A 22968-nucleotide genomic window follows, 5' to 3' on the forward strand; every position below is an offset into this window, starting at 1 on the left:
AAGTCCAGGAAGGAGAACGGGCGGCACTGCCTCCAAGTCCAGGAAGGAGAATGGGCGGCACTGCCTCCAAGTCTAAGAAGGAGAACGGGTGGCACTGCCTCCAAGTCTAAGAAGGAGAACGGGCGGCACTGCCTCCAAGTCCAGGAAGGAGAACGGGTGGCACTGCCTCCAAGTCCAGGAAGGAGAACGGGTGGCACTGCCTCCAAATCTAAGAAGGAGAAAGATCGGCACTGCCTCCAAGTCCAGGAAGGAGAACGGGTGTTACTGCCTCCAAGTCTAAGAAGGAGAAAGATCGGCACTGCCTCCATGTCTAAGAAGGAGAACGGGCGGCACTGCCTGCAAGTCTAGGAAGGAGAATGGGCAGCAATGCTTTCTGTGCACCTGGGGAGCCCCATCCTGAGTGTACCCCAATGATATCCTGCCAAACCCTCTGTGCACCTGGGGAGCCCCATCCTGAGTGTACCCCAATGATATCCTGCCAAACCCTCTGTGCACCTGGAGAGCCCCATCCTGAGTGTACCCCAATGATATCCTGCCAAACCCTCTGTGCACCTGGGGAGCCCCATCCTGAGTGTACCCCAATGATATCCTGCCAAACCCTCTGTGCACCTGGAGAGCCCCATCCTGAGTGTACCCCAATGATATCCTGCCATACCCTCTGTGCACCTGGGGAGCCCCATCCTGAGTGTACCCCAATGATATCCTGCCATACCCTCTGTGCACCTGGGGAGCCCCATCCTGAGTGTACCCCAATGATATCCTGCCATTCCCTCTGTGCACCTGGGGAGCCCCATCCTGAGTGTACCCCAATGATATCCTGCCATTCCCTCTGTGCACCTGGGGAGCCCCACCCTGAGTGTACCCCAATGATATCCTGCAATGCTTTCAGTGCAGCAGGAGAGCCCCATCCTGAGTGTACCCCAATGATATCCTGCCATACCCTCTGTGCACCTGGAGAGCCCCATCCTGAGTGTACCCCAATGATATCCTGCCATTCCCTCTGTGCACCTGGGGAGCCCCATCCTGAGTGTACCCCAATGATATCCTGCCATTCCCTCTGTGCACCTGGGGAGCCCCATCCTGAGTGTACCCCAATGATATCCTGCCATTCCCTCTGTGCACCTGGGGAGCCCCACCCTGAGTGTACCCCAATGATAGGACAGAGTTACACCATACACAGCACAGCGCTCTCTGTATCAGATCTTTGGTTATCCTGCCCCGGAATGTAAACACATCACAGAATAAACCCGCCGATTTCTGTCCCGCTGTTCTCTGCCCTTCCTGACTCCGGTGTAAAGCTACAATTGTTTTCACAAACCTCCGGCTGAGTTTTCCCAGATTACACGGCGGATCTCCCCTAATATACACTGATAAAAAAAAATAAAGGAAGACTTTGTAATCAGAGTCTAGCATCAAGTCCATGAACCTCCTGGGATATCGATCTGGTCAGGTAAGTAGCAGAGGGGGTTGGTAATCAGTTTCAGCTGCTTTGGTGGTAATGAAATGAACAGGTGCACTAGATGGGCAACAATGAGACGACCCCCAAAACAGGAATGGTTTTACAGGTGGAGGCCACTTACATTTTTTTCCCTCCTCATCTTTTCTGACTGTTTTTCACTAGTTTTGCATTTGGCTCGGGTCACTGTCACTACTGGTAGCATGAGGCCATACCTGGACCTACAGAGTTTGCACAGGCAGTCCAGCTCCTCCAGGATGGCACATCAATACCTGCCATTGCCAGAAGGTTTGCTGGGTCTCCCAGCACAGTCTCAAGAGCATGGAGGAGATTCCAGGAGACAGGCAGTTACTCTAGGAGGGCTGGACAGGGCCGTAGAAGGTCTTTAACCCATCAGCAGGACCGGTATCTGCTCCTTTGTACAAGGAGGAACAGGATGAGCCCTGCCAGAGCCCTACAAAATGACCTCCAGCAGGCCACTGGTGGGAATGTCTCTGACCAAACAATCAGAAACAGACTTCATGAGGGTGGCCTGAGGGCCCGACCTCCTCTAGTGGGCCCTGTGATCACTGGCCGGCACCATAGAGCTGGATTGGCATTGGCCATTGAACCCCAGAATTGGCAGGTCCACCACTGGCGCCCTGTGCTTTTCACAGATGGGAGCAGGTTCCCCCTGAGCACATGTGACAGACGTGAAAGGGTCTGGAGAAGCCGTGGAGAACGTTCTGCTGCCTGTAACATGGTTCAGCATGACCGTTGTGGTGGTGGGTCAGTGATGGTCTGGGGAGGCATATCCATGGAGGGACACACAGACCTCTACAGGATAGACAATGGCACGCTGACTGCCATTAGGTATCGGGATGAAATCCTTGGACCCACTGTCAGACCCTACGCTGGTGCGCTGGGTCCTGGGTTCCTCCTGGTGCAGGGGGTCCTGGGTTCCTCCTGGTGCGGTGGGTCCTGGGTTCCTCCTGGTGCGGTGGGTCCTGGGTTCCTCCTGGTGCGGTGGGTCCTGGGTTCCTCCTGGTGCAGGACAATGTCCGGCCTCATGTGGAAGGGGGGGGGGGGGGGGGGGGGGGGAGTATGCAGGCAGTTCCTGGAGGATGAAGGAATTGATGGCCCCCACGCTCGCCTGACCTAAATCCAATAGAACCCCTCTGGGATGTCATGTTTCGGTCCATCCGACGCCCCCAGGTGGCACCTCAGACTGTCCAGGAGCTCAGTGATGCCCTGGTCCAGATCTGGGAGGAAATCCCCCAGGACACCATCCGTGGTCTCATTAGGACCCTCCCCCGACGTTGTCAGGCATGCATACAAGCATGTGGGGGCCACACAGACTACTGAGGGCCATTCTGAGTTGCTGCAATGACATTTCACCAACATGGATTCCCCGGCTGCATCATTTCTTCACTTTGATTTTTGGGGTGTCTGAATTCAGTCCTCTGTAGGTCCATCATTTCCATCCAACGATGGGGCGTCCCCCCCCATCACCGTCCCCCATCACCCGTCCATGTCAGTATAGAGATCCAGCAGGAGATTCCTCCCCATTGGGATCTGATGGGTCCTCAGAGTCGTCCTCTCATTGGTGGAGCCGTGTATATATATATAAATGTAGATTATAGTAACAGCAGAACACCGCGGACACGGGACGCACATGTCACATCCATGGAATGTCTGGAGTCCCCGCACTACACTCACGGACTATGCAGCACACAAGTCGATGAGGACGAGTCACTAAAGGAGGCGAGAATCTTCACTCCATAAAAGTCGCTGCAATTATCCATCCGGCTGACATTTCTGGTTACATTTATTTTTCATTCGGAAAGGATCGGCCAATCAGCTACAGCCTACCAAGTGATGTTAATTCACTCTTTCAGCAAATCAGCCTAAATGTGTGTGTGTGGGACTGGGTGGTGGGGGGGGGGGACCGGGTGCGGGGGGGGGGGGGCACTGGGTGGACGGGTGTGGGGACTGGGTGTGCAGGGGGGGCTGGGTGTGTGGAGGGCGACTGGGTGCGGGGGGACTGGGTGGCGGGGGGGGGACGGGTGTGGGGACTGGGTGTGTGGAGGGGCTGGGTGCAGGGGGGACTGGGTGGCGGGGGGACTGGGACGGGTGTGGGGACTGGGTGTGTGGAGGGGCTGGGTGCAGGGGGGACTGGGTGCGGGGGGACTGGGTGGCGGGGGGGGGGGGGGGGGGACGGGTGTGGGGACTGGGTGTGTGGAGGGGCTGGGTGCAGGGGGGACTGGGTGCCGCATTGGCTTCAGTTCATCAGGTGATCTCCCAGGTCTCCAGGGGACAACATCTCAGTTAATGTGTACATAGGAGGCTGAGTGACACCTTGCTGTGTGCATCTGAATGGCATTTGATGACACCTACCTATGTGTGGGGATATATGGAGAGGTGTGACAGATCTCCTGGTAACTGTCAGCTCAGTCAGTGTTCATATGGAGTCAGGTGACACATCAGCAAATGTGCGTCTATAGAAAACTGGATGACACCATCTGATCTGTCAGCTGAGTCAAGGCGTTCAGATGGAAAGGGATGACACCTTAGTGTCTGTCTATATGGAACCAGATGACACCTTAGTGTGGATGACACCATAGTAAATTTATGTCTATACTGAGCTGGGTGACGCCTTACTAAGGTGTCATCCAGTTCCATACAGACATTTACTAAGTAAGGTGTCACTCAGACCAATACAGATGTACGCTTAATAAAGGTGTCACTTAGATCCATATAGTATCTTAGTAAAGTGTCACCCAGTTCCATATAGATATAAACTTGATAAGGTGTCACTCAGCCCTTTACAGATATACAGACATTTACTAAGTGTACTTCCCACCGACCGACCCCAACACAGACTATCCCCGCTCCAGTCTATCCTGAACTCAGCGGTCAGACTCATCCACCTCACCAACCTCTCCGCTCCTGCCACCCCCCTCTGTCATTCCCTCCACTGGCTCCACCCCCCTGTCATTCCCTCCACTGGCTCCACCCCCTCTGTCATTCCCTCCACTGGCTCCACCCCCTCTGTCATTCCCTCCACTGGCTCCACCCCCCTGTCATTCCCTCCACTGGCTCCACCCCCCTCTGTCATTCCCTCCACTGGCTCCACCCCCCTCTGTCATTCCCTCCACTGGCTCCACCCCCCTCTGTCATTCCCTCCACTGGCTCCACCCCCCTCTGTCATTCCCTCCACTGGCTCCACCCCCCTCTGTCATTCCCTCCACTGGCTCCACCCCCCTCTGTCATTCCCTCCACTGGCTCCACCCCCCTCTGTCATTCCCTCCACTGGCTCCCGATTGCCCAACGCATTAAATTCAAACTACTAACACAGACGTACAAAGCCATTCATAACTCCGCCCCAAACTACCTCACCGACCTGATACCCAAATACCACCCAACCCGTAATCTTCGCTCCTCACAGGACCTCCTACTTTCTAGTTCCCTGATCTCCACCTCCCACACCCGACTGCAGGACTTCTCCAGGACTTCCCCCATCCTCTGGAACTCCCTACCCCAATCCATCAGACTGTCACCTACCCTCCTCACCTTCAGGCGCACCCTGAAAACCCATCTCTTCAGGGAAGCCTACCCCACCCCCACCTAACAACTAACCTCCTCCACTCCTCCCACCATCCATCCCCCACAGCCACTCCCTCCTGTACCACTATCCCCCCCCTCCTAGATTGTAAGCTCCAAGGAGCAGGTCCCTTGCACCCCTCGTGTATTGTATTGTTACTGTCTTGTCTCATGTTCTGTCCCCACTATAATGTACAGCGCTGAGAAAACCTTCTGCTGCTATATAAATACTGTATAATAATATCTATATGGACACCTTAATAGCTGTAGGTCTATATTGAACTGGGTGACACCTAAGTGTACAGATATATGGGACGAGTGACACCATAGTAAATGTACAAATATATGGGGCGAGTGACACCTTAGTAAGTGTACAGATCTATGGAACTGCGTAACATCTTTGCAAGTGTATGTCTATATTAAATGGGGTGACACCTTAGTAAGTATCTCTATATAGCACTGGGTGACACCTTAGTAAGTATCTCTATACAGCACTGGGTGACACCTTAGTAAGTATCTCTATACAGCACTGGGTGACACCCTGTGTGTCCATAAAGGTGACATTCCATGACACCACACTGAATAACACCTCATCCCTGTAAATCTGTCTGTAGGGCTCTGTCTGGCATGTCTCTGGATGTAGTCATACGATTGTACCTCGCAGCACGGCTCTGTACTGCTCAACGTTCCTGTCCGTGTTCTATGACTTGCAAGAGCCCCGTACACACAGAGGGGCCCGGGGCCACGGAGACACAGACACCTTCCAGACGGTTGTGTATCTGCCTTGTAACAGATAAATATTGTACGCTGACAACTGCGTCAGTCTAATCCGCGGCACAAAAACCATCACCAGAGAGCAACAAAACACAGAGCTCACAGGGTGTCACTGAAATAAAGTTACCGAACAGAAAACTCCGAGTCACAAGCCTGACGCCCCCCCACCCCCCTTCTCCCGCTGTGCGCTACCCCCACCGTCTGCGTCTTTATACTCCTTTATATCATTTATTTCCCCTTCGTTTTATCCCCTCACAGATACAATTCCTGATATTAAAAAAAAAAAACATGCAGAGTCAAGCTGGGATGAATATATTGTATAAAAAAAAATAAATAAAAATTATATATATATATATATATATATATATATATATATATATTTTATTATTAATTAAAAAAATATATTGATACTATATAATAAAATGTTATATTTATACATACATATATGGTATGAAACATTTATAATCAGGCTTAGGTATTATAAAATGTAATAATTTAATATATATATATAATTTATTTTGTCTCCTTTTTTTTTTTTCTACGGTTATAATATATAACGTTTTATATAGATTGATATATATATTAAACAACATTATATAACAATAGAAAAAAAAAAAAAAAGGAGAAAAAATTTATATATATATATTGTATAATATGTAATATAATAAAAGTTTAAACATTTTACAATACCTAAGCTTGATTATAAATATGTGTATTTTTGTTTTGTTTGTTTTTTTATATACACATGGAGAGTAATAATGGTACTTTGGCAAAATAGATTTGGTGCATATACAAAAAAAATAATTAAACATTTTATATTATTTATATTAAAATACCTAGGCTTGAATCTAAATAGGTTCCTCTCTCTCGCGCTCTCTATAGATATAGATACACATACATACACGGAAAAAAAAAATATATAATGATATAGCCAAATTAAAGGGAAAAAAAAAATTATATATATATAGGTGTGTGTGTATATGTATGTATATAATGTGGGTATGTGTATGTATATACACACACACATACATTATATATATATATATATATATATATATATATATATATATATATATTATATATATAATTATACAGTATTTATATAGCGCCAACAGTTTGCTCAGCGCTGTACACACACATTTTTTTTTTTTCCCTTCCTTTAAATTTGGCTAAATATATATATATCATTACATTTTTTTTCCAGTGTATGTACGTGTATATATATCTATAGAGAGCGCGTGAGAGAGAGAAACATATCTAGATTCAAGCTTAGGTATTTTTATATAAATATATATAATGTTTAATTATTTTTTGTATCTGCACCAAATCTATTTTACCAAAGTATCATTATTACTCTCCATATGTATGTAAAAAAACAAACAAAACACAAATACACACATTTCTAATCAAGCTTAGGTATTGTAAAATGTTTAAACTTTTATTAAAATTACATATTATTACACTATATATATATATATATATATATATATATATATACACACGCACAAAGTGTATGAAAATCTGGTAAAATTGGTTTATTATGATTTAAAAAACAAATGATAATAAAAAAAAATATATATATCATTTTTTTTTTTTAATCATACTAAACCAATTTTACCAGATTTTCATACCCTTTGTGTGTATATATATATATTTTTCCCCCTTTCTTTAATTTGGCAGTGGCCAATCCACTCCTTATTTCCCAATTGAAGGAAATGTTGGAACAAGCGCACCTTGTGTTCATGAATTGGAATCGCGGTGTTTATACTACGATTATGAATCATTGTTGCATGGAGTTGCATTTTATTTTTGTTCCTTTCACTTGATAATTTGTAACAATATAAATCCCGAGTCATAGAAGTATGGTGTGGGGTCTTACCTGTGGCGGTGCTCGTCGTGGCCCTGGCCGTGGATGAGAAAGTTCCCGGTCATCTTGTCCCCCTTGTCGGAGTCTATGTGGGGGATCAGCACGTCCTCCAGGCCCAGGTCGAAGCGTTTGTGTTTGGACGAGTCCGGGAGGAAGAAGAAAGCCCCGAAACACAGAGTGATGAAGGCACTGAGGATGAGGAGCAGGATGAACTTCTCGGAGAGCCTCAGGGTGGCACGGTGATGGGGGATAGAAGAGGCCCCCAGGTTGAGCGCTGGGATCCGGCGCCCGGAGAGCGGGAGCAGGGCCGGGGTGGTCATGTCTGAAGCGGAGGGGGAACGACAGGCCTCAGGTGATGCCAAACGTACAATGCATTGAGGGGCACGGGAAAGTCACTGGCACCCCCTAAACTCCGGCGTGGGAGTGGGGGGAGGGGGCAGATGTCCACAACAAGGCCACTGATCGGGAGGAGACGTGTTACCCGGTACCGGGTGTTGGAGTCTTCTCAGCAAGCTTGGTGTCAAGTGCCATCTGTTCCCAGTGCTCTGCCAGGTGTCACTCAATTACCAATCATACGGTGCCAGATGCCACTCTATGAGGTGCCAGATGTTCTAGGAGAGAGGTCTCCCACCGGTGTGGCCCCCTCACTGTGCCACCAAAATCTCCTCCAAAATGGAACGGTCAGGCGGGGAGCCCCTGGTGCAGTGCCAGCAGTACCCCAAGCCTGATGCCTCCTGTGCCCCTCTTCTCGGAAGCTTGGCAGATGTCTTCAGACCCTTCCAGATGTCCTTCTACCCTTCTAATGGCAGGTAGGGTTAGGTGGGAAGCCCCCACTTCTGTACCCCGAGATACCAACTAGTCTGGTGCCCCTTTACTCCAATGCTTGGCAGATTTCTGTAGTGGTGGAAGGAACAGAGTGCACCCCAAAATCCAACTAGTCTGATGCCAGAGGGGTTCCCTTAATTCCAACGCTTGTCAGATGTCCCTCTGGTAGCTGCAGTCTGTCCAGACGGGGTTCCCCCCTGCTGTACCCCAAGATCCAACAGTGCCCCTTTACTCTAATGTTGGTGGTGGCCCTGTGCACACCTTTTCTTCCAGAAGGGATGCCCCTAGTTGGTGTACCCCAGGATATGACAAGTCGTGCCCCTTGGCTCCAATGCTCAGTAGATGTCTGTGATGGTGGCCGCCTCTCCAATGACAGCAGTCTGTCCAGGCCTCAATGCTGTACCCCCAGATCTGGACAGTCTGAAGCCGGCTGTTCCCAGGTGGTGGAGGGCCCAACCCCCGGCACCTCTCCCTGGCAGGGTCAGATGAGGTGCACCCCTCTAATTGTAGGGGTCTCAAGCAGGGTGACCCCCTGTGTCTGTGGCCAAGGTGAGGTATTAGTAAGTCTCCAGCAGGATGTTCCCCGTGTTGGTGGTGTCCTGTGATGGTGAAGGGGGGGAGGGGGTCCTCTATTGCTGTGGTCAAGATGAAGCAGGGTGTCCCCTCTTCTGGGTCTACAACAGGGTCAGGTAGGGTGCCTCAGTGTTTGTGGTCAGGATGAGGTGGGGTGCCCCTCAGGAGGGTCTATGGTAGGGGGAGGTGGGGTGCTCCTCAGGAGGGTCTCTGGTAGGGTGAGGTGGGGTGTTCCTCAGGAGGGTCTCCGGTAGGGTGAGGTGGGGTGTTCCTCAGGAGGGTCTCCGGTAGGGTGAGGTGGGGTGCTCCTCAGGAGGGTCTCCGGTAGGGTGAGGTGGGGTGCTCCTCAGGAGGGTCTCCGGTAGGGTGAGGGGGGGTGCTCCTCAGGAGGGTCTCCGGTAGGGTGAGGGGGGGGTGCTCCTCAGGAGGGTCTCCGGTAGGGTGAGGTGGGGTGCCCCTCAGGAGGGTCTCTGGTAGGGTGAGGTGGGGTGCTCCTCAGGAGGGTCTCCGGTAGGGTGAGGTGGGGTGCCCCTCAGGAGGGTCTCCGGTAGGGTGAGGTGGGGTGCTCCGTGCACCCCTCTGTTAGCAGCCTTCAGCAGGGTCAGGTGGGGTGCCCCCTGGGTCTGTTGTCAGAGTGAGGTGGGGGGCCCCTCTGGAAGGTCTTCAGAAGGTTTCCCCCCTGTATCTGTGGTGCTTTGAACACCCCTCTGAAGGTAGAGGGTCTCCACAGAGTGAAGTGCCCCCCTATATCGGTGATCAGGATGAAGTGGGTGGTCCCTCTGGTGGGTCTCTAATGGGGTCCCTCCTGTATTGGTGCTCAGGGTGAGGTGGGGGGGTCTCTGGTGGGGTTTCCCCTGTGTCGGTAGTCAGGGTGAGGTGGGGGGCCCCTTTGGTTGGTGTCTTTTGGGGTCCCCCCTGTATTGGTGGTCAGGGTAAGGTTGGGGGGCCCTCTGGTGAGTCTCTAATGGGGTCCCCCCGTATTGGTAGTCAGGGTGAGGTCGGGGGGCCTCTCTGGTGGGTGTCTGTTGGGGTCCCCCCTGTATCGGTGGTCAGGGTGAGGTTGGGGGCCCCTCTGTGGGAGTCTCTGTCAGGATAAGTCGGGGTCCCCCCTCTCCTGCACCCCACTCTCTGGGGCCCCCTCCTGGCACACGTCTGTGGTCTCCCCCGGGCTGGTCTCCTCCTGGTCCTGGCAGTAACGGGTGTGGCACCCCCTGGCAGGCTCTCCTGAGTCGGTATCCGGTTCCTCTGACTATCGGCCTATACCGGGCCCGGCTCTCTGGCTCTTCCCTTCTCCTCAGACGTTCAGCGATGCCAGCGCCATCTTGGCCGGGCGGGCGGAGCGAGGAGGGGCTGCCATGGAGACGCCGAGCGTCCAGTAGCCAATCACGGAACAGCACCGCTGGCGGCCGCTGAGGGACTCGGAGGGTAACCGTCACTTCCGGCGCGGGGCGGGAAAAAGAGGCGTAGCATGCGCCATGTTGGGTATGGGCAGAATCGGGGAAGTAAGGGCAATAGAGTTAGAGGGGGTTATCATTCATCCTAATTACCCCATGAGGGGGGAGGGGTGTGAGGACGTTAGAGAGGATTGTATTGTGAATCTGTCACCCGAGTCCTCAGTCTGTCACAAAGCTTTATACCCGCCGTACACCCGCACAATGGCGCACACCCGCACAATGGCGCACACCCGCACAACGCCATACAACTGCACCCCCGCACAACGCCGTACAACTGCACCCCCTCACGACGCCGCACCCCCGCACAACGGCGTACAACTGCACCCCCGCACAATGCCGCACACCCGCACAACGCCATACAACTGCATCCCCGCACAACGCCGTACACCCGCACAATGCTGCACCCCCACACAACGCCATACAACTGCACCCCCGCACAACGCCATGTACACCCGCACAACGCCATACAACCGCACCCCCGCACAACGCCATACAACTGCACCCCCGCACAATGCCGTACACCCGCACAACGCCATACAACTTCACCCCTGCACAATGCCGCACACCCGCATAATGCCATACAACTGCACCCCCGCACAACGCCATAAAACTGCACACCCACACAATGCCGCACACCCGCACAACGCCATACAAATGCACCCCCTCACAATGCTGCACAAAGCCATACAACTGCATGCCCGCACAATGCCGCACACCCGCACAATGCCGCAGAACGCCATACAACTGCACACCCGCACAAAGCCATACAACTGCACGCCCGCACAATGCCACACACCACCTGTGACATAAAATGTACAGATTTGAGTAGATAAAATGTGACCTGTAGCAATATGTAATCCTAAATGTAGTCCTTGTCATTGGGGGAAATGAGGTGTTCAGAGACAGATGGTCACAATTAGCATCTGAAGGGACTAGCTTCCTCTGGAAGTGACACCTGGGGGCTAATAAGATTTGTCACCTTCTGGGGAAATCGAGAAGGAAACGGCTGGAGACAGGTTGGCTTCATGACAGCGGGAGACCAGAGCTTTAAAGCATATCCATACATCAAAGGAGTATGTTTCATCCCTCATACAAGGGAAAATATTAGTTGCAGAGAGATGAAAATACTTCCTTCTGATGGGGCGCTCTGTGGGTCACATCGACATATAAAAACTATATTTGTGACCTATGTAGAATGTCAGATAAATGCAGGAAATGGTTAGGTGGTGCTGGAGTGCGACAGCCGAACAGTGATTGGTACTGTTGCGACCAGACTGATGCGCTGGTGTCAGTAATCCAATCCCTGACTTAGTGATTCAAGCCGGTCTTGGTCCGATTGACTTTGGGCAGGTCAGCACCCAGAACATCCTGTGGGCGGGTACAGAGTCAATTGGCCGAGGACTAATGACCGCCTACGTCCATATCCCCATAAATGGGTTACCCGGACATTGGGACAGTGTGATTTGTACGGAGCCGGTTCGATTTGACTGACGGATTGCTGACGCTCTGACTTGCTCCAGTCGCAGGATAGATCTCGGTAAAAGTTTTATTCTGTTTTTCATTCCCTTTTATTTTATAGTAATTAGTCATTTGTGTGTCTTATTGTATTTTTTGTATTTCTGTAACTTTTTATATTTTGTACATATTTTATGCTCCGCCCACTTCGGTATATTAAATCATAAAATTAATTAGTGACTTCTGGGTACTTAAGCTCAGGCTCATATCTCCGGAGAGATTGGATTGGAGAGATCAGATTGGAGAGATTAGATTGTATTGTATTTTAGTGCCTTTATACGCTCGGTCAAGCTCATTGCCAATCTGTATGCAATTGCACTGTGTGTGGGCAGATTGCGTGCAGATTGTAAAGGTAACAGATCGGCCAGACGGAGATCTGTGTGTGTGTGGGGTGTCCCAGCAGACCGTTCTGCGGATAAACTGTTGGGTGGTTGCAGGCTACCGTTTGTGGTGTGTCTGGTGCGGGGGGTGTGGACAGTGGAGGAGTGATTAACACCGGGGTTCAAGCTAGGATAGCTGGAGGGACTCTAGAAGGGTGTGATTCCTAAGCTGCTCAACCCTAGTCAGTGCACCAGATTGTATGTAAGATTTGTATCTGCCAGTGTGTGGTCAGCCAGCTGGATTGGAGTGGAGTCTCCCTCCGGTGGTGGCCAAGAGGTAGTGCGGGCTGTGAAAGTGTATCACGGCTGATCTTATATACGGTTTTATATATTCAAAGTTGAGTCCCCTTTATTCCCTCTTACCCCCAGTCACGGCCACAAGGCACGCCTCGGTCTGCTAGTCGCTGTGGGCGTGGCGTGTGGGGGATCCGTGACAGGGGGAATCTAAGAAAAGTCAAATGTAGACTCTAATGTTAGGGAGAACTCTGATGGGGAACCTGCTATACGGTGGGACTCTAATGAGCGCTCTGATATAAGGGGGAATTTTGACTCCAATGGAGACCCTGATGTAAGGGGGGACTCTGATGGGGACCCTGATAAAACAGGTGGTTTTATGGGGACTGATAGAGACTCTGATGTGAGGGGTGTGGGGGGGGGGGGGGTTCTGATATAAGGGGAGTCAGTTGGGGACTTTTATAAAAGGGGGTAGTCTGATAGAGACTGTAATGTACGGAGGACTCTGATGGGGAATGTGATGTACGGAAGACTCTGATGGGGAATGTGATGTAAGGGGGGGACTCTAATGGGGAATTTGATGTAAGGGGGGGGACTCTCATGGGAAATGTGATGTAAGGGGGGGACTCTCATGGGAAATGTGATGTAAGGGGGGGGGACTCTCATGGGAAATGTGATGCAAGGGGGGGACTCTGATGGGGAATGTGATGTAAGGGGGGGGGCTCTGATATAAGGGTTGGACTCCGATGGGCAATGTGATGTAACGGGGGGGACTCTGATGAAGAATGTGATGTATGGAGGACACTGATGGGGAATGTGATGTAAGGGGGGGGGGGCTCCAATATAAGGGGTGGACTCTGATGGGCAATGTGATGTAAGGGGGGGCACTGATCTCTGATATAAGGGGTGGACTCTGATGGGCAATGTGATGTAACAGGGGAGGACTCTGATGGGCAATGTGATGTAACAGGGGGGGACTCTAATGGGGAATTTGATGTAAGGGGGGGGGACTCTCATTGGAAATGTGATGTAAGGGGGGGGGGACTCTCATGGGAAATGTGATGCAAGGGGGGACTCTGATGGGGAATGTGATGTAAGGGGGGGGCTCTGATATAAGGGTTGGACTCCGATGGGCAATGTGATGTAACGGGGGGGACTCTGATGGGGAATGTAATGTAAGGGGGGACTCTGATGAAGAATGTGATGTAAGGGGGGACTCTGATGGGGGCTTTGATAAAAGGGGGGACTCTGATAGCAACTGTAATATACGGAGGATACTGATGGGGAATGTGATGTGAGGGGGTTACTCCGATATAATGGGTGGACTCTGATGGGCAATGTGATGTAAGGGGGGGCTCTGATCTCTGATATAAGGGGTGGACTCTGATGGGCAATGTGATGTAACAGGGGGGGGACTCTGATGGGGAATGTCATGTAAGGGGGGGACTCTGATGAAGAATGTGATGTAAGGGGGGACTCTGATGGGGGCTTTGATAAAAGGGGGGACTTTGATACCGACTGTAATGTATGGAGGACATTGATGGGGAATGTTATGTAAGGGGGGGGGGCTCTGATATAAGGGGTGGACTCTGATGGGCAATGTGATGTAACGGGTGGGACTCTCATGGGGAATGTGATGTAAGGGGGGGGACTCTGATGGGCAATGTGATGTAACAGGGGGGGACTCTGATGGGCAATGTGATGTAACAGGGGGGGGCTCTGATGGGGAATGTGATGTACGGTGGACGGCTATTCTCTCCTCTGTCCGGATTATGAGCCGTCAGCCTGGAGTGCGGAGTCTGCGGAGGTTGAGTCCGGAGGGGCGAATTTCTCGGTTTGATGCGATGTCATTGGCTGGGCCGGAAAGTCTGCGTCATTATCGAAGCGCGCGGTCTGCTGAGCGGCGGGTTCATACGGGGGAGGGAATCTGCTTCGCCCGCTCCCAGAGATAAAAACAATCATCTGAGCGGGAGGGCTGCGGGCCGCCTCTCTCTCTGCAGGACGGTGACAACGCAGGAGCATAATTGGGGGAGGGGGGCAGAGCGTTGTCACCCGGCATCAGGAGGCACCTGAACAAGGATCACCATGAACTAGGTTAGCGAAGGATGCGGATTAGCGCAGCGTTTTGCCATGTACTGCCGGGGTTGGGATTCAAACCAACGACCTGAGCGCTGCCAGGAGGAAGTGCTGACCGCATAGCCACTCCCAGACGTGTGCAGTCTGCTTCCTTCCGAATTGAAATTCGGATTCATTTTTCATTATTCAGAGATTCTAATGTATCCAAATTAAAATAGTAACTGATTTGGATGAATCTGAAATAACAAAAGAAAAATTAATCTGAAATTCGAATCGAACAGAATTTAACTTAAATACGAAAGCAAGAAAAGAATAAACGAGAATAGAAAATAAAGGAATAGAATAGAAAAGAATAGAATAGATTAAAATAGAAAGCGTATAACTGTCTTCCGAAATTTGAATTTTGAATAAAATAAATTCAAATTCGTAATACCAATTCGACCGAATTCGAAAATTAGACTTTTTCCTTCTGAAATTCAGAATCGAATTGGTACCCTCTGGTGTCCCGCACCTCCTGGATCTGACAGGTGGAATCTTGGGGGCTGAGGGTACCTGAGCCCCCAGTTGGGGGCATGATATTATCCAAAATGTCGCCTTAAGAGTTCCCTTCACTGGAACTAGGAGGCCAAGCCCAACCCCTGAGAAACAATCCCACACCATAATCCCCCCTCCACCAAACTTTACACTTGGCACAATGCAGTCAGGCAAGTACCGTTCTCCTGGCCACCACCAAACCCAGACATGTCCATCGGATTACCAGACAGAGAACTGTGATCGGTCACTCCAGAGAACATGTCTCCATTGCTCTAGAGTCCAGTGGCGGCATGCTTTACACCACGGCATCCAACGCTTTGCATTGCACTTGGTGATGGAAGGCTTGGATGCAGCTGCTCGGCCATGGAAACCCATTCCATGAAGCTCTCTACGCACTGTTGTTGGGCTCATCTGAAGGCCACACCAAGTTTGGAGGTCTTTAGCTATTGACTCTGCAGACAGTTGGCGACTTCTGCGCACTGTGCGCTTCAGCATGCGCTGACCCCGCCCTGTCATGTGACGTGGCCTACCACTTGGTGGCTGAGTGGCTGTTGTTCCCAGTGGCTTCCACTTTGTTATAATCCCACTAACAGTTGAGCGAGGAATATTTAGTAGCCAGGAAATGTCACGGATGGACTTATTGCCCAGGTGGCCACCTATCACGGGACCACGCTTGGAGTCACTGAGCTCCTGAGAGCGACCCATTCTTTCACCAATGTTTGTAGAAGCAGTCTGCATACCTAGGGGCTTGATTGTATGCACCTGTGTCCATGGAGGGGATTGGAACACCTGAATCACATGATATGGAGGGGATTGGAACACCTGAATCACATGATTGGAACACCTGAATCACATGATATGGAGGGGATTGGAACACCTGAATCACATGATTGGAACACCTGAATCACATGATATGGAGGGGATTGGAACACCTGAATCACATGATTGGGAGGGGATTGGAACACCTGAATCACATGATATGGAGGGGATTGGAACACCAGAATCACATGATATGGAGGGGATTGGAACACCAGAATCACATGATTGGGAGGGGATTGGAACACCAGAATCACATGATTGGAACACCTGAATCACATGATATGGGGGGGATTGGAACACCAGAATCACATGATTGGGAGGGCGGGGCCAATACTTTTGGCCATACAGTGTATCATATTATGCATGTGACCACCTGTCCTTGCGTGCTATTGGACGAATGAGGAGACCTGTCCTGATGGCCAAATTTTCCCAGACATTAGCAGGCCCCGGGTGCGTCCCCTCTTCTCCCCGTTGCTCTCTATCAGCTTGAAGCCATCAGGCACTAGACAAGTGCAATTAGTTTCCTTCTGAAATGCGGACAAAATTTTATTTATTCAGAGATTCGATGTATCCGAATTTCCAAATTATGATAGTAACAAATTTTATATAAATCCAAAACAGCAAAACGAAATTTCAGCCGGAAATTTCAATCGAATTTTAAAAACACATTTGAAACATTTTGCTGAATATTGCTGATTTTTTTCAAAGACTATATCAGTGCTGGAATATAGCCGTCGTCCGAAATTCAAATTGAAAAAAAGAATAGAATAGAATAGAACAGAATATAACAGAAAAAAACAGAATAGAAAAAAATAGAATAAAAAAAAATAGAAAAAAATGAATAGAATAGAATATAGCTGTCTTCTGAAATTAAAATTTTGAAAAAGAATAGAATAGAAAAATAGAGTAAACAGAATAGAATAGAATATAAAAAATATAAAATAATATAATAAAATAGAATATAAATAAAATAATAGAATAGAATAGAACATAAAAGAATAGAATAGGATAAAACAGAATGGAAAAAATGAAATAGAAAAGAATATAATAGAATAGAAAATAATAGAATATAGCAGAAAAGAAAAAAATAGATTAGAAAAGAATAGAGTAGAATAGAAAAAAAAAGAATAGATGGGAATAGAATAAATATAGCCACCTTCCAAAATTTGAATTTGAAAAAGAGTAGAACATAAAAGAATAGAATAGAACAGGATAAAACAGAATAGAAAAAAATTAAATAGAAAATAGAATAGAACACACTTGAAAAGACTAGAATAGAACAGACTAGAAAAGAATAGAATAGTCAGAAAATAATAGAATATAGCAGAAAATAAAAGAATAGAGTAGAATAGATAAAATAGAATAGAATGAATACAGCTATCTTCCAAAATTTGAATTTAGAAAAGACTAGAACATAAAAGAATAGAATAGAATAGGATAAAACAGATTAGAACAAAAAATCAAATAGAAAAGAATAGAATAGAACAGACTAGAAAATAATAGAATAGCAGAGAAAATAATAGAATAGATTAGAAAAGAATAGAATAGAAAAAAAATTAAACAGAATAGATTAGAATGAATATAGCCATCTTCCAAAATTTTAATTTAGAAAAGAATAGACTAATACAGAGCAGAATAGAATAGAAAAGAATAGACTAAAATAGACTCAAAATAAACAAATGTAATAGAAAAAATAGATTAGAAAAGAACAAAATAGAATATAGCTGTCTTCTGAAATTCGAATATCGAAAAGAATAGAAAAAAAAACAGAATAGAATAAAACAGAACATAAAAGAATAGAATAATATAGAAAATATAGGAACAGAATAGAAAAATATAGTCTAGAATAGAATAAGAAAGAATATAGCCATCTTCTGTTATTTGAATTTCGAAAAGAATAAAACAGAACAGAATAGAGAATAAAAGAACAGAAGAGAAAAAACAGAATAGAATAGAATAGAATTGTTTTCTGAAATTTGAATAGCATAGAACCAGCTATTCTTCACAATGAATTTGGTTCGATATTTTCGATTTGAATTAGATTGGAATTCATCGACCTGAATCCGGTCGCGAAAAAGTCAACGAAACAAAACGATTCCGGATGCAATGAAACTAAACCGCGCACCTTACTTACGGCCCAGATGTTCAGTGTGACCCCTGATGAATCTGGTGGGCTCCAGGCAGCCATCTTGGAGAGGACGGCATATCTCCATGGATACTGGAATTGCATGGGGTTTGGGCTCACCATGACCCTGGTTAGGGGTTCTGACCTTCTCTTATGTCCTCGGATGCATCGAATGACGCAGAATCTCTAAGTTATAGAATTCGCTGTCAAGATGGCTGCCTACAGGATTTCAGTATCCAAAAAGATATGCCGTCCTCCCCAAGATGGCCGCCTGGAGCCCGTAGAAGGGGACAATTAGTCTTCAGTGGGCTCTTACCAGCCTGAAGAAACAGCACAGTGCCACCTTCAGGTTGGGGAGTATACAGCAGCCTCCTGCTGCATACAGTGCAGTGCCCCTAGTGGGGTAAAATCAGTGCCCCCCCAATGTCTGTGCATTATATGTCAGCAAACCCCCCCCCCCCCAATGTGCATTATATGTCAGCAGTCAGCAAACCCCCCCCCAAAAAAAAAAAAAAATTGAAGCACTGATCTTCACACCCCCCCCCCCCAAGAATAAATTCCCTTTGCCAGCCAAAATTCTCCCCCCAAAATAATTTCCTCGCTGCCAATGCAAATCCCCCTCCCAGCTCAGATTTTCTCCATTCCTAAATCCCCCCTCCCCAGCACAATTCCTGTACCCCTCAAATTTCCCCTCTGAGCATAAACCCCCCCCAATCCCCCTTCCTAACAGAAATACACCCCCTTAGTACAACGCCCCCTAATCCCCTCTCCTACCACCAAACCTCCCCCCAACATGTCCCCTTCCTAACAGAAATACACCCCCCTTAGTACAACCCCCCCCAAATCCCCTCTCCTACCACTAGTCCTCCCCTTAAAATTTCCCCTTTCAACACAAATCCTGTCAATCATCCCTACTGGCACAAATCCCCCCCCCCAAATCCCCCTCCCTAACAGAAATACCCCCCCTTAGTACAACCCCCCAAAATCCCCTCTCCTACCACCAATCCTTCCCCCCAAAAAATTCCCCTTCTAACACAAATCCCTTCAATCACCCCCTACTGGCACAAATCCCCCTTCCTAACAGAAATCAAACCCCCCATTGTACGACCCCCCCAATTCCCTCTCCTATCACCAATCCTCCCCCCAAAATATCTCCTAACAGAATACATCCCCCTTAGTACAACCCCCCCTCCCCCCCAAATCCCCTCTCCTACGACTAATTCTCCCCCCAAAATGTCCCCTTCCTAACAGAAATACACCCCTTTTAGTACAACCCCCCAAAATCCCCTCTCCTACCACTAATCCTCCCCCAAAAGTTCCCCCTTTCAGCACGAATCCCTTCAATCATACCTACTGGCACAAATTCCCTTCCCCCCTCCAAATCCCCCTTCCTAACAGAAATCACCCCCCCTTAGTACAAACCCCCCCAATCCCCTCTCCTATCACCAATATTCACCCAAAATGTCCCATTCCTTACAGAAATACACCCCCCTTAGTACAACCCCCCCCAAATCCCCTCTCCTACCTCTAATCCTCCCCCCAAAATTTCCCCTTCTAGCACAAATCCCTTCAATCATCCCTACTGGTACAAATCCCCCCCACCAAATCCCCCTTCCTAACAGAAATACATCCCCCTTAGTACAACCCCCCCCAAATCCCCTCTTCTACCACCATTCCTCCCCCCAAAATGTCCCCTTCCTAACCAAAATCCACTCTCTTAGTACAACCCCCCCCCTCCTATGACCAATTTCCCCCCCAAAATGTCCCCTTCCTAACAGAATACGCCCCCCTTAGTACAACCCCCCCAAATCCCCTCTCCTACCACTAATCCTCCCCCCAAAGTTCCCCCTTTCAGCACGAATCCCTTCAGTCATACCTACTGGCAGAAATTACCCCCCAAATCCCCCTTCCTAACAGAAATCACCCCCCCTTAGTAAAACCCCCCCAATCCCCTTTACTATCACCAATATTCCCCCAAAATGTCAAAATGTCCCTTTCCTTACAGAAATACACCCCCCTTAGTACACCCCCCCCAAATCCCCTCTCCTACCTCTAATCCTCCCCCAAAATGTCCCCTTCGTAACCAAAATCCACTCTCTTAGTACAACCCCCCCTCCTATGACCAATTTCCCCCCCCGAAATGTCCCCTTCCTAACAGAAATACACCCCCTTTAGTATAACCCCCCCAAATCCCCTCTCCTACCACCAATCCTCCCCCCAAAATGTCCCCTTGCTAACAGAATACACCCCCTTAGTACAACCCCCCTCCCCCCCAATCCCCTCTCCTACCACCAATCCTCCCCCCAAAATGTCCCCTTCCTAACAGAATACACCCCCTTAGTACAACCCCCCCTCCCCTCCAAATCACCCATTCTAGCACAACCATCCAAAATCCCCTCCGTGCCCAGGGCGTCCTTCCCTTTTGCCCACCCCCTGTCCTGGCCCTGGGTCACATGTCCTGTGCGTGTTCCCACAATGCAGTGTGAATGGGGTCATGCCTAAACGCTTGTAAATGCACAGCTCCTTGTACGGCGTGCGGACGCATTCACATCCAATCGTGTCGGTGCATTTACACGCCAATACATGCGACTTTGTGATTATGCAGCACGAGCGAGCTTAGATATGAGCATTATAATCACGGCTATGTGGATGAGCCCCACGTCTCCATCACCCTATAGATCAGGTGAAGGCCGGGCATGGGGCGCGCAGCACACTCCGGTACCGGGCCACAGCGGTGCCACCTCTGCGGCGGAGCGACTCTTCCCGCTGATCTATGGAGCGCCTCTTAGCAGCGCTGATTTAAACACGCCAGCTAAAACTAAACTCGCCGGACGTGTGCAAATACGGATCAGATTTATGGATCCAATTACAGTCCTGCCATGGCTGCGGGAGCTGGCACCGGGACGCCGGCCGGGCACGCCGCGCTCCCTCGCTAAGAACTTCTGTCACACTTGACGAGCGGCGGCAATTTACTGCCCGGCGTCTCTGCCTCAGGAGTGACGCTCATTACTGCAACTTAAATAATGCCACAGCAAACAGCGGCAGCCGCGTGTGAAGGACGGCGGCCGACTGCGGAGAGATGGCACCGCAGGGTGGGGGGAGGGGAGGCTGGAGAGAGACGGCGAGGGGGCCCAGGGGCCATCGCATCCAACAGACTGCACATCCCGCTGCTGGCAGCCCCTCCACCTCTCCACCAGCAAGATGGAATCCTTATATAACCAACTATCTGCTGGGATTACACGCTACACGCTATGCATGTTATACAGGTTATCACACATCACACGTTACCACACGTTACACAAGTTATCACACGTCACACATGTTACCACACGTTATACAGGTTATCACATGACATACATGTTACCACACATTACACAAGTTATCACGTCATAGATGTTACCACACGTTATACATGTTATCACATATCATACATGTTACCACACGTTACACAAGTTATCACACGTCATACATGTTATACAGGTTATCACACGTCATACATGTTACCACACGTTATACAGGTTACCACACGTCACACATGTTACTACGCGTTATACAGGTTATCACACGTCACACATGTTACCACACGTCATACAGGTTATCACACGTCATACATGTTACCACACGTTATACATGTTATACAGGTTATCACACGTCATACATGTTATTACACGTCATACAGGTTATCACACGTTATACATGTTATTACACATCATACAGGTTATCACACGTCATACATGTTATCACACATCATACAGGTTATCACACGTCATACAGGTTATCACACGTCATACATGTTATTACACGTCATACAGGTTATCACACGTCATACATGTTATTACACGTCATACAGGTTATCACACGTTATACATGTTATTACACATCATACAGGTTATCACACGTCATACATGTTATCACACATCATACAGGTTATCACACGTCATACAGGTTATTACACGTCATACATGTTATTACACGTCATACAGGTTATCACACGTCATACAGGTTATCACACGTCATACAGGTTATCACACGTCATACAGGTTATCACACGTCATACAGGTTATCACACGTCATACATGTTATTACACGTCATACAGGTTATCACACGTCATACATGTTATCACACGTTATATAGATTATTACACGTTATACATGTTATAAGGCCCAGACTGGGACAAAAAAATAGGCCAGGACTGAGCAGCCCGAAGACCGGGGATCCCTTCTACGGAGCCCAGTGGTGGAGCACTAGAGTTCGGTTGCAAGAGGAAAGAAGAAAGAAAGAGAGAGAGAAAGGAAGGAGGAATAGAATGAAGGAGAAAAAGAAAGAAAGATGAAAAGAAGAAAGGAGGGAAAGAAAAAAAGGGAGAAGGGGAAAGAAGGAAAGATGGAAGAAGGGAAAGAAGGAAGGTTGTGTCACTTACTACTGACCCCTGAACTCTGCGTCACTTACTACTGACCCCTGAACTCTGCGTCACTTACTACTGACCCCTGAACTCTGCGTCACTTACTACTGACCCCTGAACTCTGCGTCACATACTACTGACCCCTGAACTCTGCATCACTTACTACTGACCCCTGAACTCTGCATCACTTACTACTGACCCCTGAACTCTGCGTCACTTACTACTGACCCCTGAACTCTGCGTCACTTACTACTGACCCCTGAACTCTGCGTCACTTACTACTGACCCCTGAACTCTGCGTCACTTACTACTGACCCCTGAACTCTACATCACTTACTACTGACCACTGAA

The 22968-nt window shown here is 48.7% G+C and overlaps 1 protein-coding gene across 1 annotated transcript in view; it reads right to left on the reverse strand.

Annotated features, from left to right (window-relative positions):
- The window catches only part of LOC149433013 (mannosyl-oligosaccharide 1,2-alpha-mannosidase IB-like), a gene marked incomplete at its 3' end in the record, with an annotated part of 73223 nt that extends 62787 nt beyond the window's left edge, over positions 1-10436 (reverse strand). Inside the window, exon 1 of the mRNA XM_089664758.1 lies at positions 7692-10436. Within this exon, the coding sequence (XP_089520884.1) occupies positions 7692-7999 (308 nt within the window). The remainder of the gene's footprint in view (positions 1-7691) is intronic.
- Positions 10437-22968: the final 12532 nt, after the last annotated feature.

The sequence above is a fragment of the Staurois parvus genome, unplaced genomic scaffold (genome assembly GCF_062004578.1).
Source record: "Staurois parvus isolate SC_StPar_1 unplaced genomic scaffold, SC_StPar_1.0 ptg002024l, whole genome shotgun sequence".
Classification (NCBI taxonomy): domain Eukaryota; kingdom Metazoa; phylum Chordata; class Amphibia; order Anura; family Ranidae; genus Staurois; species Staurois parvus.